At 37.5% G+C, this 15,342-nt stretch overlaps 1 protein-coding gene across 1 annotated transcript in view; it reads left to right on the top strand.

Moving 5' to 3' along the window:
• Positions 1-15,342, top strand: part of LOC101744192 (transmembrane protein 64) — a 45,372-nt gene that overhangs the window by 18,110 nt on the left and 11,920 nt on the right. Inside the window, exon 2 of the mRNA XM_004931630.5 lies at positions 4,174-4,329. Coding sequence (XP_004931687.2) covers positions 4,174-4,329 — 156 coding nt within the window. The remainder of the gene's footprint in view (positions 1-4,173; positions 4,330-15,342) is intronic.

The raw sequence follows: 15,342 nt of genomic DNA, 5'->3' as shown, positions 1-15,342 counted from the left end.
CATTGAAGACACGAATCGGCCAACCTAATTTATTTAATTTATGGAAGACGTTTTAATCATGTGACCCGATGTCAATTACGACAGAAAAATGTACGTACCGGCGACAAAGTCGATGTATCTGGTATCATAGTTTTTTATTTTCCTACCTATGCTGATAGCCTTGAGATGCTATTTCAGCTTCTGGACGTGTAGGTGAGCTCACGGGTTCAAACCGGAGTGCTGCTAACACTGGCCCTCGCAAGAGCAGTGCTTCTATCACCGGATCGGAAACGCGACCCACTGAGAAGATCCGGCGAGAAACTCAGTGGGCTGTGTCTATGGGTTAATTTACTCGTCGAGCCCTTCGTCGCAAGGGACAGGTTCGGCTAGGACGGTGACCGGGTATGATAGTGATAGGCAACCTAAACTTGTACTAAGCCACCGTTATCTAATAAATAAAATGGATATTTCCTATCAATGAAAACACTATATCTATGATATTATTCGATAGCCTGGCTTCGTCTTTAATCAAAACGTAAGGAACTTAGAAGTTAGAAAAACTTTCTTCTCATTTAATTTCATTATTCTATGTTAGGCGTTATTGAAAAATAAAGGTTTATATTTAATATCATCAACAGTTCATTTGTAAATTTTTAGTTTACTTGTATACTACTACTGGACACAGGCTACTGTGTGCTTAGTGCGAGATTTTTGACGTTCTCGATAGCGTAAAAGTTAACTCAAATTTGTATGCAATTGGAAGAGCGCCCCAGCGGCAAACGTTCCAACTCTATACAAATTTGAGTAAACTTTTACGCTATCGAGAACGTTAAAAAACTACAACGCGCCGTATAGTCTTCAGTTCTTCCACCACCATCCACTTCTTGTCGGTTGCCATCCATAATTCGTGGTTCCGTATGTACGGTAGTGCCTCCGCCAAGATGGATCTGTGTAAACGAAATATTTTTTTAACTCGTGCTACTTACTATCTACTGATTGAAATGTTTGACGCATTCAAAATGAATTTCCGATAACAACGATATTACTCGATTAATTAATCGGTTACTCGATTAATGATACGTGGTCACGATTGGAATTACAAACGCGAAAGTTAAAAAACGGTAAATGTTTATTCAGGTTTCGGTACAGTTTTTTGGTGGTTGCAAGGTTTGGGGAGGCCTAAATATATGCTCAGGGCCCTAAAACCTCCTTGGGCCCGCTGTCTGCTCACAGTACCAACACACACACACACCCCACAGATCCCACACGCGAATACCACATAATAATATAAGATTCGTCTCCCAGGCCAAAAAAAAAAGAAGGCTTGTGTTAAGCAGTGGACGTCTGTGGGCTAAAAGATAGTATAAAATGAAGATATGCGCCCGGTGAAGTCGAACTCTGGTTGGACAAGGACGAACGGATAATACACATAAGCGTCCGTGACCTAATGAGTAGGAAATCCGGTGTAAGCGTATCGAGTGCTGCAACTGCAAATCGAGTCGATCAGGAGGCAAATGCCATTTTATCTCAATATTTATCAACACAAACAAAAAAAATTTGCTTCTTCAAACACGATGAGGAATTATATTATGTAAGCAATGAAACACAAAAACCCATATTTTAAAAAGGGAACATTCGTATAAATCTTCCCAAGCATAAACCTGTTCCTCATACCTACTCTACATTTTTGTACGCTCTACATTGCAGGGTGGGTGGGTACTCAAGCGTGAACTTTCTTCACGTCACGCACATTTAATCCATTGATGACATGACATACAGATACTAGACATTGAGAAACCAATTGCACAAAATATATTAAATAAGCACCCAAGTGCGGAGTTAATATAACAATGGTGCATGCACAATGGTTATTCATGGTATATGGGAGTTAAATTTAAGATTTCGTAATAATATTAAGTGACGTATCGATTCCATTTGTTGATTCATCTTGAAATTTAATATTTTCGTGACTGCATACATAAACCTAGTTATGAGTTAAAGGAAAATATCATAAAGAATAATTGTTACAACTCTACCGCTTAAACTAACGAATATGCTAATGAGCTTAGCTTAGCGTGCTGCCCGTTATATTTTGTAGTGGCACTGTAAATAAACACGGTACACGCGATGCTATTTATTAATAGCAATGCGCTTTTTTTTTATAAAATTACCGTTCAATGTAAACAGGAAAATTTGATTGTTTTTATCTAATAATAAATTTAAAATGATTATGAAATAAAAACAATCACATTTTCCTGTTTATAATAAATTAAAAAAAGTGTGTGTGTCCGCTCCGACGCACGACTGGAGTTTACTGGATATAAAAAATTAAACGAAACAATACGAGAAATAGTTCTATATTACGACAACACGATACACTACAGATTATTAACAAATTAACGAGACACAAAACAAACGACTAACAAATATATGAAAATACAATAATGAGAGAAACGCGCGATCAGTACGAGGCTTTGTGGCGGACTGCCGGCGCAGCAGCCCGGCGTCACCTGCGATAACGCGGCCGCGCGTTGGCTCCTGATTGGCGCGCGCACGCATCACGCAATCAGGAGCCAATCAGGCGCATAACGCATTTCGTGTGACATGCTAGTACGATTTTGGTCCCCATAATTTTCATACCCCGGGCCTATATATGTAAATCGATTCTAAAGGAGTAAACTCCAAAAATTATTATTAAATAAATGCAATCACATTTTCCTGTTTAAATTGTGAATTAATTGTCCAATAATAATTTGTGATGTCGAAACAGAAAGATACCTTTATTTATGACGATATTTGGAGCAGGTTCAAGTACGGTTCTTGATGTATTTGTATTTTAAGTCTTCGCCGTGTCGTGGCCTAAAGGATAAAACATCCGGTGCATTCGTATCGATGTATCGGTGTACGTATCCCGCTGACAAGCACCAATTTTTCTAATGAAAAACGTACTTAATAATTGCTCACGATTGACTTCCACGGTGTAGAAATAACATTGTGTAATAAAAAATTAAACCCGCAAAATTATAATTTGCATAATTAAGGGTGGTAGGACGTCTTATGAGTCTGCACGGGTAGGTACCACCGCCCTGCCTATTTCTGCCGTGAAGCAGTAATGCGTCTCGGTTTGAAGGGCGGGGCAGCCGTTGTACTGTGAAAACTGAGACCTTAGAACTGATATCTCAAGGTAGGTGGCGATATTTACATTGTAGATGTCTATGGGCTCCAGTAACCACTTAACACCAGGTGGCCCTCTAGCTCGTCCAACTTAGCATAGGTATTTTAAAATTTTTAGATTAATAAGATAAATGAATACGGTACTTGAAATCAGTTGTTAATAATTATAAATTCGGCCCTCATAATTATATTACACTTACTTAAAAAAAAAACGAATTAAATTTCTTTAATTCCAGAAAATAGAATATTAGATTATTATTTTAAATCTCCAATGAAATAAATTGATTAAATCATTTTGATTATTAATGTTCACCAAAATTGTCAAAATTATATTATAATTCACAAATAATGGATGAATCAATGATATTTTATAATGAATTGAATTTCTTGAATTATCAATTAAAGAGAAAATTATTAATGAATAGAATTAATTAATTATATCGAGCAATCTAAAGAATAAAGAAAACATTTTTCATTTTCTAAATTTTGTCGCCCTAAAACATTTGCCCCGACTGCCCACTGTAAATCCACCTCTGCCTATAATTTTAAAGGCGCGAAATGCAAAGGCATGCTTGCGTGACGCGTAACAAATACAAACGTATTCATAATATAATAATAATTGTAAATAGACATGCTTTAACAAAAACCGACTGCAAATAGAAAAAAAAAGATATTCCAAAACAAATTAATATACACTAAAAATAATAATCATCGATAATAATCGTCGGCGTGATATTGAGTTATTGAGTTATTCATCTATTTGTCGCGCACGTACTTAATGCAAATTTAAGACTTATATGGTTTTCTCATGGACACCATTATCAGAACTGGACTAAATTAAAATGGGACCACACGGGAAGCGTCAGCTTTCTAATAAAAAAAGAATCATCAAAATCGATTCACCCAGTCAAAGTTATGAGTAAAAAAAAACATACAGTCGAATTGAGAACCTTTCCCTTTTTTGAAGTCGGTTAATTAGTACAAAATAAAGTAAATTATGTTATTTGTGTTTATCAACAGGTAAGCGACGTTCACGGTTGCGGCTACCATCTCGCGACGATGCTCGGTCTGCTGCCGGCGCAGGTGATCAATGTCTACCTCGGCTCGACGCTCCGGTCCATCCACGACGTGCTCCACGAGTCCCACGTCACCGGATACATCGTGTTCGCTTTCCAGGTTAGGATATTTTCAGCGACAATACCCATACAAAGATATCCTGCCTTCCTATCCTATTGGATATAATGAAGGCAACCTACTGTAATAACCCGTTATTTTTGCTCTTGGATATCGAGCTAAAAGCATGTGCTATACAGATAGCACTGAAGCGCTAAGTTTAGCGTTATTTAACCCTTTGACTGCCATGTTTTTTTATTTATTTTTGCTTATATGGGTGCACGAGCTCACAGCCAAACTGGTGTTAAGTGATTACTGGAGCCCATAGATATCTACAACGTAAATGTAGCCACCCACCTTTGAGATATGAGTTCTAAGGTTTCAGTATAGTTACAACGACTGCCCCATCTTCAAACCGAAACGCATTACTGCTTCCCAGCAGAAATAGGCATGGTGGTGGTACCCAACCGTGCGGTCTCACAGAGGTCCTACCACCGGTGCTTTACGTCGCGCAATGAAGTATTTATATCGATTTCTATCACAAAGCGTCTAGATTACCTGATTTTGCCTTCTTTTGTTTCTTAATGTATGTTTATATAATAATATATCAATATATTAATTCTCTAATTAATTTAATATAATAATATATTAATTCCTAGTATCTTCGGATTCGTCTTTCCCAGATATTGCGGCGTCTTAGTAACAGAAATCGACATAATTAATTTAGTGCGCCACGTAGGGCACAGGTGACCTACACGGTAGCTAATGGGGTTAATAAAGGTAATTAAAGTTCACGAGACCCGCAATAAATGGTATATAAACGTTACACATTCAGCTGCTCCGAGCTGTCATTTTCTTCTGTGTTATGAGCGTCTGAAAAACATACCAGACAAACGCGTGTACATCCATACTTATAAAATAAAGTATATTGACATAAGTCCGCGCGGGTAGGTACCACTACCCTGCCTATTTCTGCCGTGAAGCAGTAATGCGTTTCGGTTTGAAGGGTAGGGCAGCCGTTGTAACTATACTTGAGACCTTGGAACTTGTATCTCAGGATGGGTGGCGCATTTATATTGTAGATGTCTATGGGCAGCAGTAACCACTTAACACCAGGTGGGCTGTGAGCTCGTCCACCCATGTGAGCAACAACAAAAAACGAAAAAAAATTACGAAAAATATTTGTATTCTGTCTTCGTGCTATGGTAGTCACTAATATCTAGGTCAATAAGGCGATCCGTAAACATTACCCTAATAGAAAGTACCTAAGCATATCCTCAGCATTGTATGGGTCAGTCAGTCGAAAGAAAGTTCGCAAGTAAGTACGTGTCAGAGAATACCCAGAGAGCGGTTGGTACCTTGGTTAGAATTCAATGTTCACGCCAAAAATTACATTTCTTATTGAATGGATGAACAACTTCACAGGTCTCCTGGTGTTAAGTCATTGTAGAGAAGTTCAATTTTAATATCTTTTTTTTTTTTGATACCTTATTTCAGTTTTTTAAAAAACCATAACATTTTTTTAGTAAGAGTTACTTATAATCTATGTTAGTAACTTAAAAACCTAACACAAAAATTAAATTCTTAAAATTATCTATACTAATATTATAAAGAGGAAAGATTTGTTTGTTTGTTTGTTTGTTTGTTTCGAATAAGCTCCGAAACTACTGGACCGATTTGAAAAATTCTTTTTCCATTAGAAGCCGACATTGTCCCTGATGAACATAGGCTACTTTTTTTATTTTTTTTTTATTTATTTTTTTTGGTTTCATGTGTGTTTTAATGTTTCCGAAGCGAAGCGAGGGCGGGTCGCTAGTTAAAAATAAAATTAATAATTAATGGTTACTTAATTTTAATCTAGTCGAAACGCCACGTCATTATACGTACCTAACTATTATCCCGATTACTGGGCATTCATGCGGAAATCATTTATCATTAGTCAGTGTTCATGGACGCAAAATAATTTTTTTTTATCAACTCCCAATTTTTTTTAAATTCATTTGACATGTAATAAACGAGAGAAGGAGGCACATTGTAAATTTATAAAAAATGTTTATTTTAACATTACAAAAACACAAACCATTGTCTGTGGCTAGGAATAGGTAATGAGGAAAAAAGACTTCTTGCGGATGATACGTATGTAATAACTATATGTACCTCTATACCGGCATCACTCATTGTTTCAATATCAATTTGAACGTGATTCGAATACCGATGCTATAAGACTGACAGCTCCATAGAGAGTCACAGATTCGCATTTTAGTCACATCACGCGGGGGAAAGACGGAACACGCACTGAGTGGAACTGAATCTATGTCGGACCGTGACGCGAACATCGGGCACACTATTGAATAAATTAAAATTACTGAGAATAATTAAAAATATGTAAAGTGTTGTTAATTCAATTTTGTTTTGTAATGTGTTGTTAATGAAACAAAAAACCAAGTTGTTGCTCTGCAAAGAGTTGTTTATTATATTTATTTTATTAACTTATTTCTACACTTACAGTTAGGTATTATAATTATTTTCGAACCTCCAAAGAGAAACAACATTGATCTGCAAGTATTTTAATTTTTTAAGAAAGCATGTTGTCTTTTTGAATGTACAAAGCCAGAGAGTACGTTCCAAATATAGAATGAACATAGCATCCACCTAGATAATATTGCGATAGTCGAAGCTAATGCACGGGAAATTTAAATGTAATGAAGGGCCAAGAGAGCTTCATTTACAAATAAATATACGTCTCATAAAGACATTATTTCAATCGAACATTAAGTTCTAAGATATTTGAAGCATTGAGTTTCATCGTTAGTAATTGAGAAGCTATTGTCCTTTTTCCGCAATGCGAGTGATGGTGTAGATTTTGTATGGCGTTTGTTGAACACTGACGTCATAGTTCGATATTTTTTGCGTATATCATAGAATTAAAAAGGCGTAAAACTTTCTCTTTTATAGAGACCAGATTCTAATTTGGTTTTTAATAATTTGTTACTTAAATTTTTGATACCTTAGTTACAATGTGCTCATTTTAAGATAATATATCCAGAATATACCTCAAAATGATATTTGATAACATTGAAGGCTGTAACTCTTAGAAAACACACGGATTTTCAAGTGGGCAATACACGTTTTCTTTGATCTTTTTTAATACTTCACTCTTGTCTAGTGGCCGTGGTCGTTTTGTAGCCTTGGAGGGGACAGATCTGAAGGGTCTTACCCCGCCACTTTTCCTGGTCGAAGCTATTTCTCTCTCTAGCTCTAATTTGGTGGATCCACTTCCTTGCCCAATATGTATCTATCGGTCATAAGCATCTCCAAATTTCTGCCTTCTAACGGTAACGACACAACAACGAGGTCAAATTGCGAATGCCCATAGGCAATTCACCATCGATCGTGCTACGATCGTTCGCAATTTTTAACTTATCAAAGTCGTATTACGTATAGACGATTAAAAAAATTTCACCGGTACCCGGATTTTGTACCGGTGTTTACTTCATAATTCCTTATTAGACTTACGGATTCTTTTTAGACTTTCAGATAAATGTATGTAATTAAATTTTAAAGAACTAAACAAATTACCTATGCGTATAAATGCGGTTTTCAGAACCTAAGCGAGGTGCGGTTTCGTTATTGCCTTTTTTATTTATTTTAGCCGCAAAGCCATCGTCATAAAAACGCACTTCAATAACGCGAAATGTAGATACCGAGGATAATCCTCGTTCGAATATTGCTTTAAAGCTTACGAGCTTATCACCTCGGCCAATTGCATCACAGTGTAGTTATGCAACGCACGATGATGCATTTGATTTTTCTTATTGCATCTGGTGGAAGCTCACGCTCTACCCGATGTCATCGGAACCTTAATAACGATAAGCTAGTCATAACGTGGATGCCACTTAGAGGCATGAAAGTGCATTAGGCGTTAGGTCGAATTTGCAGTTATTGTATATAACCACACAGTTGCTCAGCGCATGCTCATCGTCCCAAACCGGCCGTCTTGGGTTCAGTATTCTCGAGTACTTTTGCTCAGCGCGTGTCCCTGTTTACCTCTCCGATTCACTCCAGTGTACTTAGTGCTTCTCTTCGTTTCGTCGATGATGGTGGAAGAACTGAAGACTATACGGCGCATCCTAGAACATGTGCTTAGTGCGAGTTTCTTAACGCTCTCGATAGCGTAAAAGTTAATTTGTATAGAGTTGGAACCTTCGCCTACGTTTGCCGCTAGAGGCGCTGTTCCAACTCTATACCAATTTGAGTTAACTTTTACGCGATCGAGAAGTTAAAAAACTCGACTAAGCACATTGTTGTGTGAATCCCACGCGTGCGTAATTAAATTGAACACGTCAAAATTGAATAGAAGGCGATTGTAAAGCGCTCTTCATGCGCACACGCGAACTCGTACAACTAAAATTGCCATATCACATAGTATTTATTATTCTGGTGTGCTTATTAATATTGTATTTAAATAACGATAGAATTGTTCTCGATTTACGAGTGGGGTAGTCGAGGTCGCTAGTTTGTTGAAACCATTGAGACAGACATGAAATATTTTTAGAATATTGTCTTGGTACGGTTGTCGGAGTGTTTGTCAAGTGGTACTGTGGAATTACCGACATTTCGTTTTTCTAATAGACAGTGCGTTTCTAAAGATCTTTTCCGCCACGTACCATCCGGCTTCGGAATGTACTCCCCTTCACGGTGTTTCCCGAGCGCTATGACAGGTCTTCTTCAAACGAGGCTTGCGGAGAGTACTTAATGGTAAGCAGCGGCTTGTCTCTGCCCATGGCATTGCTGACGTCCATGAGCGACGGTAACCTCTTACCATCAGGTGGGCCGTATGCTAGTCTGCCTACAAAGGCAATAAAAAATACTTATATTTATAGTTTTTCTATTCGTATAGTATGGTAAAGGCGGATTACTTTTATCGGTTGTTCGAGCCTGGTGACGTCACTGCAATAATACCGCCATGCACTGAAACACGAACAGTAGATTCTAACAGCTTCTACGAATACAGAGTAAAAATAGACGTGGTGCTAACCTTAAATATACGCTTGACCTGAATCAAGCCCCTTCGGATTAGACCTTCGGGCTTTATTGGCGACTGTTCGTGGTCTTTACCGAATCTGCGAAGAACATATGATGAGAAAAACACAGTAAAAGTGTCCATGAAATTTCATGCAAGAAAAATAAGCAGTTAGTCCAGTAAATTAGCCAAGAAATTTGAAATAAAATTTCCGGAACATCGGAAATGAACGAACGAAATATGAAAAGCATTAAACCTCGTAGAGCTGTGTATAATAATTTTAAAAACAGCATGACGGTGTATGCGTAACAAATTCCGTTTTATTTGACTTTCAACATGTGTTTCGATCTCCTAAATTTAATAGAATATTTTAACATTTTAAATACATCCGATAAGATTGGATTTCGGACGATTCAAAGTTGTTTGGGCGCAGATGATTTTTTTATAAAAATTACGATCTCGTGCTGGTCGGTTTATATTACCAATTAGCTAATGTTGGCTAACTAGTATTTTAAGACTAGATTCACAGCCATTTCCGTCACGAGCGATGTAAATCCAATATTAGGACAATATGTTGCCAACTGTTTGGATTGTTGGTGACCGTGAATCTCGCGTTGCGAATACTCACAGTTAACTGTAGAAACAGAATTCAATCGTTTTTTCATGAAACTAAAATAAAATCACAAGAAAAAGTAAACATTCAGCATTCAAGGAAAAAAAAAATATTTACTCATTTATTCATTAAGTACAGAGAGGAATAATATAATAACAATAGTGGCTTAAAATACTACCTAGTACCTTGATCCAGTTAGAAGGTTGTTCATGATTTGTATAGTCAACGAGGCTCAGTCTTGAACATTTTGGACCGTTGATCAGTTACGGGATTCATTCGCGAACCGGCTACTCTTGAGTTGTTAAGTCTCCTTTGAAAACGCTGGGGTAGCTTTTAGCAAATCCTGCTTGAATCCTTACTCGCCTATTTGTTATGGTGGAACTGGAAGGGCCACCAGTAATCCCTCAATCATTAAAAAAAAAGTTGCTGTATTAAATCCGGTTTGTTATTCCGGGATTGTTAAGCAAGAAATCTGTCCAGAAAAATTAGCACCTATCCAACCTCGAACCCGTTATTCTGTGATTAAGAACTGCGCGTTTATCTGCTGTGCCGTGAGTGTCCTAGTTTATATTTTCCCGCTTGACCTCGCGTTTATTTTTGTAGCACTTTGAAAATGTATGTCGGTTTCGTTGCGGATGCGATTTACTGCGTAGGTACTCCTTCTCGTGGTCTATTGGTCTTTCTGGTCCAAAGGTCTTTGTCTCCTCATTATCTATTTAATAAGCGAGAAGGAGTAAAGCATTTGGTTCAAAGGCAAATTATATTATTAAATGAGGAAACGGAAATCTATCAATTAGAGACGTGGTTCGGCTGGAGCATCGTGGATTTGGAAAAATTGTAAAAAAGATGACACATGCGTAACCTTGTTCGTGAAAGAGTTACTTATCCAATGAAAACCACTTCAATAATGCTGTTTAAACAAGAGTCACTAGAAAAAATAGGTGACGAAGTGCTTGCAAGATAATATCGGGACCACTTCATTTGACATGTAATCGATGAATAATCTCAATAATACTTGCTAAATATCACATATGCTATTCCTTTATTGTGTACACGTGTGAGTTCACCGAACTCAGTTTTTTTTCCTACCTGTGCTGATAGCCTTGAGGGGCCTTTTTCCTGATTCTCCTTGACGTGTAGGTGAGCTTACGGAGCTCAAACCGGGAGTATTGCTAATAATGCCCCTAGCAAGAGCAGTGTTTCGCAGAATCTACCACCGGATCGGAAACGCGACCCACTGAGAAAATCCGGCGAGAAACTTAGTGGCCTGTCTATGGGTTAATTCACTTGTCGAGCCCTTCGTCGCAAGCGACGGGTTCGACGAGGACGGTGACCAGTGCTTGTGGTACCTAAAAGCACCGTTAATGGAAGCGGAGGATCCGTAAAGACGTGTAAACCTCAGTACAAGGTTAAGGTCTCCATTGTAGTGTATAACAATCGGACGGCAATTCACGACTGTTGCGCGGCAGAAATAGGTTGAATGGTACTAATTCGTGTGGACTTATAACCAGTAAATGACGATTGCTGGTAAAATACTCAATGAACTCCCAAATCATTGTTGTCTATATGAAGAACAAGACAAATGCAACTGCGTTGTCTCAATGCATAAACTAAAATATATAAAACGTTATCATACGAACGTTGTCTGCACTTAATGACAACATGTTCCCCGTCCAACAGAACAATCTAGAAGCCAATAAACTCCAATGCCGACGGACAATTTACTCGTTGATCTGATTAGATTAAAGCTGAATATTATCTTGTTACTTGCATATTTATTAGGAACAATAAAGATACTGGACTATAATATTGTCATAACAACATGCAGTGAAACTTTTGATCGACATAATGGCAATAGATTCTTATTTTTTTAAATTTTTATTGCTTAGATCGGTGGACGAGCTCACAGCCCATCTGATGTTACGTTACTGGAGCCCATAGACATCTACAACATAAATGCCGCCACCCAACTTGAGATATGAGTTCTAAGGACTCAGTATAGTTACAACGGCTGCCTAACCTTTCAAGCCGAAACGCTTTATTAGTTCAGGGCAGAAATAGGCGGGTTGGTGGTGCTTACCGGTGCGGACTCATAAGAGGTCTTACTACCAGTAAAACAAATCTGGTAAAATTATGTAAGAATAATAATTGGGTACGCTGGACTACACACGAGGAGCATGTAGTCATAGTAAATATTCACAACTAAAATTCAATGTAAGTTGCAAATAACACACATATATATTTTTTTTCATTACTTCTGTCGAACGGAATTGTTTTGTTTTTCCTTTGAGACTAACTTCTTGCGGAGAAAGGAGGAATATTTAAACTATTAATATGAACTTAAGAAAGTGGTTTATCAAAATGAAATGTATTCAGCTATATTTTAACGGTAGGCAGCGGCTTGGCTTTACCCCTGGAATTGCTGAAGTCCATGGGCGACGGTAGCGGACGAGGGACATATCTCATGAAATAAGAAAGGTCTTTAAACGGAAGGTCTTCTACCGAGCCGGTCGTTGGTTGTTGTTCAACGATGGGCTGTTATTCAAAATTTGTATGCACGCGTAAAAGATATGAATGATATCTTTGATTATTGTTAATTGAAAAATCTCACGCCAATTTACTACGGACCCGTTTAAATAACTGCACGTGTTGTATTATACTTTTATTTTATTTTATTGCATGTATGGGTGGACAAGCTTACAGCCCACCTGGTGTTAAGTGGTTACTGGAGCCCATAGATATCTATAACTTAAATGCGCCACCCACCTCGGGACATAAGTTCTAAGGTCTCAGGTATAGCTACAACGGTTGCCCCACCCTTCAAACCGAAACGCATTACTGCTTCACGGCTGAAGCAGGCAGGGTGGTGGTACCTACCCGTGCGGACTCACAAGAGGTCTTCTTACCACCAGTAAAAATGTGCAATGATGTGCAATGAGATTTTGAAAACACAAGTACTGTAATGATTTACAAAAAAAACCACAAGTTTCTATAATTTCTTAACAGATTTCCTTAATATTTTGTGCAAGAACCGTTACGCGAAAAGTTCTATTTCGACGTGCCTCATAATTTCGAATTTCAAACAATAGCACACATTATTCGGAATCCGCCAACAAAATGTTTAATACCCAAATAAACATTTCTCGGAACTTCAAAGGCATTATGCTCGTATATAAACTTGGCAAAAACACGTCGAATGTTACCGAATGATTCGTTTACGAGTCTAAGAATCATGTAGTCTTGGATCCAACTAAATTTAACGTCTTCCGTCATGGACACGAGAATAAAACGAGTCGAAGAATGTTGACGCCTAAAAACGCACAGGGATCAGCGGGGTTGGACCATCAACAAAGAAACTATTCAAATGGAAATCACATTTATTTGAAATTTATTTTTATATAAATAATAATCCAAACACCGACAATCCAAAAAAGGTCATCTACTTCAGAGAAATCAATAAACACGTTTTCCGCGCCTTATTAACTAAGTTACCAACCCCAAAAGTTCTAGCCACCATTCTCCCTACTGCAGTCTTCTACAAAATATTCCGATGTGTATCAATGTATTAAGTTCCTAATCACCAGACAAACGATAAAGTAAAATCCAAATTTCACTTCATGATCCTTTGACGCTGACATGATCCTTTTTGTTCTATAGAATAAAACCTAAGCCTAAGCCTAATAATAGCCTAAGAGCCAAAAATCACTATGGGGTGTTACATACTGTTATCATAAATAGTTTGTGTTCGGTTTTTTTTTGTCATTTGCCTGCAGAGACCTGAAAAACTGCCTGTCGAATCACGTATTGTTCAGAAGTTTGAATTTTTTTTTGGCAGTTACATATACAGGGTGTCCCAGAATGAATGGATAATCCTTGAACCCCGCACGGGACAGCTCTCCAGCGCTCAGAAAAAAATATCTAAAAAAAAGAATTCCAAGTGATACCCAAAATATGATTTTTTTTAGAAAAACATACGTTATTTTTACTTTACTTCACATTCATATGCACAACGGCCACAAAGTTATGAAATTTGTGGCGTTTTTGGTGTCATCTTGTTCCTGATAGACTATACTACTAGAAATACATTAAATAATATAAGTATCTATGATACTTTTTTCAAAAACAAAATAAGAACTTTAATTTTTAACCTGAAATTTGATATCAAAATAATTTTGGCGTAGTTTGAGAGTGTTTCATGTAAAAAAAAAGTATGAAAACGTAAGTGGCCAGCTATTTTAAAAAAATGCGCAGCTCATACAGCTTACAAAATGATATCATACATCTTTTTATCTAATACCACTACGAAGTTATTGCTATTGAGATGCAAAAAGAGTAAATACGACTAAAAATAAAAAATAAGTCTTAATAAATTTTAATAATAATAAAAAAAATCGGGTGTACATAAATCAAGCTTTATTCACAACAGGTGCTCAAGTTGTCTGCCACCGACTCTAATACACGCTCGACATCTTCTATTAGAGGCTCTACTAAGATAACGTCCATAGCGTCGTTCATTTGGAACGGTCAAAATGGGACCCAAACTACCAATCCATTTATTTGGATACGTGGCATTTAAATAAGCAGGGACGTTTGTACCATAATGTGCAGGGCAGCCATCATTCTGTAGCCAATGGGATTCCCTTACCTTCTCAGGCACTTTTTCCACTAAGTCCAGGAGATCATTTTGCAAAAAATTTAAATAACTATGAGAAGATAAATTTGCCGGCAGTTCGAAAGGACAAATAATTATCCCGTTCAATATACCAGTCCAATAAGTCTTAATTATTGATCATGCCAATACTCAAGACATTGTGCTTGACGAAATTCAGCAAGACCCCACACTCCTACATACATATTTAAGGAACTTCGTTTTTTCCTACCTAAGCTGAGATCCTTGAGAGGCTATTTCAGCGTAACTTTAACTGGTAGATGAGCTCACGGGGCTCAAACCTGACGACGTTGCTAACACGAACCCTAGCAAGAGCCGTGCTTCGCAGAATCTACCACCGGATCGCAAACGCGACCCACTGAAAAGATTCGGCGAGAAACTCAGTGGGATGTGTCTGAGGGGGAACTTCGTACTATTCTACCTTTCGTACTATTAGAATAAAATATCTAAATAAACTGTAGTAGGTGCAAATGCATACTTCTAAAAGTCTAGTACCGCAAATCTCAAACAATGACCTCGAATAATTCATCAAACGTACCGCTCATAGTAAATTGCGAGTAAATAGATAATGTCAAGGAGGATGAATGTGAAGGTCGTAAGAAAGCTTTTGAACGGCCATTGAAAGACTAGTTAAATCCACATTATTTTATTGCTGTATTTACTACTGTTTTCCTGGAACTTAGTTCTTGTGAAGGCTACACGCTACGTGCGTGTCATTGAATAATACAACCCTTATTTAATGGGTAAATTTTATATTAAATCATACTATTA

Source organism: Bombyx mori, chromosome 11, assembly GCF_030269925.1.
Source record: "Bombyx mori chromosome 11, ASM3026992v2".
Taxonomy (NCBI): Eukaryota; Metazoa; Arthropoda; class Insecta; order Lepidoptera; family Bombycidae; genus Bombyx; species Bombyx mori.
The sequence above is the reverse complement of the archived record's forward strand: the minus strand, read 5'-3'. Positions and strand labels throughout refer to the sequence as shown.